General features: G+C 40.0%; 1 protein-coding gene and 1 long non-coding RNA gene across 2 annotated transcripts; both read right to left on the reverse strand.

Moving 5' to 3' along the window:
* Positions 1-5: 5 nt before the first annotated feature.
* On the reverse strand, positions 6-1,383 carry LOC100636386 (T-box transcription factor TBX6; the record flags this gene model as incomplete). The annotated part of the gene is made up of 3 exons (XM_003391352.3): positions 810-1,383; positions 326-599; positions 6-38 (listed from the first exon to the last, which is right to left on the reverse strand). Coding segments are annotated over exons 1-3 (783 nt in total), but the record flags the coding sequence as incomplete, so codon positions are not given.
* Positions 1,384-1,518: 135 nt separating this feature from the next.
* On the reverse strand, positions 1,519-1,933 carry LOC105315557 (uncharacterized). The gene is made up of 2 exons (XR_002189462.1): positions 1,753-1,933; positions 1,519-1,706 (listed from the first exon to the last, which is right to left on the reverse strand). It is a non-coding gene; the product is annotated as an uncharacterized LOC105315557 (long non-coding RNA).
* Between the last annotated feature and the right edge of the window lie 19 nt (positions 1,934-1,952).

Here is a 1,952-nt window from a genome sequence, read left to right on the forward strand (position 1 = left end):
ACCTCAATCCTGTACTTATGCATAGTGTGGAGCAGAATCTAAAGAGAATAAAATAAGATAAAGTATCATTATTAATAGATTCACTTGAGAGATGGAATTATAATAATAACAATAATAATAACAACAACTTTACAAAGACAAAGTCAACAAAAATAAAAAGCAAAAGTTTATGTATCAAAATCAAAGTGATGGTGCTAATTGGAACACAATACCAATTAGGCTATATTCAAGTTAACTGCATGCACTTGACTTGAAGTAATCATATTTCCCCATAAACCCATGCATGCACAACCCAGTTCAATGCACACTATTATAAATGTCTTACATTGCCATTTTGACTTTCGCTGTGATGAGTGATCTTAATGGATTTGAAACTAATCGGTTTCTTGATCCACATCTCTCCATAGCAAGGTGAGGACGGATGAATGAAGAGCATCTTGGACTCATCATGAATGATGTCAGACTCACCGACCGCAGTCCATTGACCAGTGATGTATTTGTGTCTATATTTATCGGCAGACACAAAACGAACCATGATAGAGTACTGGATAGTGGGGACAAGACCACTGACTGTTACTAAGATGGTTGGAAAGAGACGCCTAAAAATCAACAAAAAAATTAATGTTATACTGTTGTAACTGAGATATGACGGATTGTTAACAGGACATTACAGTGAGTTGTCAAATCAATAAACACTATTGGCATGATTTTTTGAATAGAAAAGGTGCTACATGCATTTGAAAACATTCAAAAAACACAAATTGCTATAATATTTTCCCCAAAAATACATCAGGGTCCATAGACTATACCTTCCTGGCTTAGTCACTATCATCTCGTTCCCAGCAGTATCAAAAGCTTTCCAGAGCTGATTCTCCGTTAGGACGGCTGAAGGAACGAGTTGCTCCTTGTGTTTAGCTGGTTTATCAGTAGCAGAAGGAGGAGGAGGGACGGGAGCTGAAGAAGGTGCATAAATGGCAGGTCCAACTGCAAGCGCTGGAGGAGTAGCGATGAGGTCAGGGGTACTGCCATTTTGCTGCTTCTCCTCGTCAGAAGAACTCCCTCCATTGGTGGGTTGCTGCTGTAGGAAGACAGGGCTAAAGGAGTCTGGCTTGGTGTCCAGGTAGATAGGAGGGAAGGAGTAAGGAGAGAAATGATAGCCAGCGGCGATGGGAGAATGATGGAGAGTTCCCGGGGCTGGAGAATACTTAAAGGTCAAGTGTGGAAAGGTCCCGACTGGAGACAGGCTTGGAGCTGTAACGACGATATTAGTAGCTGCTGAATTCATGTTATATCGAAGGCAGGAGAGAGAGAGCGAGTGAAAAGGAGGGTCAGAGCTAGGCTACTATTAAAAATGGTGAGACGGTGACTGTCTATAAAACTACTACGACAATTAGCACTTTAGAATTTACCCGCCAAACTCGCGTGATCGCCGCTAAGCCCCGCCAAATCAGATTCGTGTGAAGAGGTGACACAGAACAGTAACAAGGTCACACTCTTATAGCTGAGAGACACTGAGAGTAGAGCTGATAAAGGAGCAATAGAGAAAGAAAAAAGATTGACATACAGTTATATAAAATCATGATAGAAGTAGAACAATTGTTGGGAATGAAATAGACACTTTATGATTTCATCAGAATTATGATTAATATTGAAACGATTAGTGTTTCCACTTGCTACTGCTTTGAATAAGACTAAGCAAGGATTCCCTAGAAAGAGCAAGTCTATACAACAATAAAGCAATTTTATACTTACTTTTTATGATAATCGACTTTTGGGGCGTCGTCTTGTAGCATACGTTTTCTCCTCCTTCTCTCTGCCTCATTCTGTCGATGATGGAGCAACTGTGGAGGAAGATCTACTCCTAATGGCTCCAAAAGATCAATCAGCCCAGTAAATATACCTAAAGCAACACACAGTAGTGACAAATGCTATTAAAACAGTAACCATTTATA

Source organism: Amphimedon queenslandica, unplaced genomic scaffold, assembly GCF_000090795.2.
Source record: "Amphimedon queenslandica unplaced genomic scaffold, v1.1 AMPQUscaffold_9618, whole genome shotgun sequence".
NCBI classification, from domain to species: domain Eukaryota; kingdom Metazoa; phylum Porifera; class Demospongiae; order Haplosclerida; family Niphatidae; genus Amphimedon; species Amphimedon queenslandica.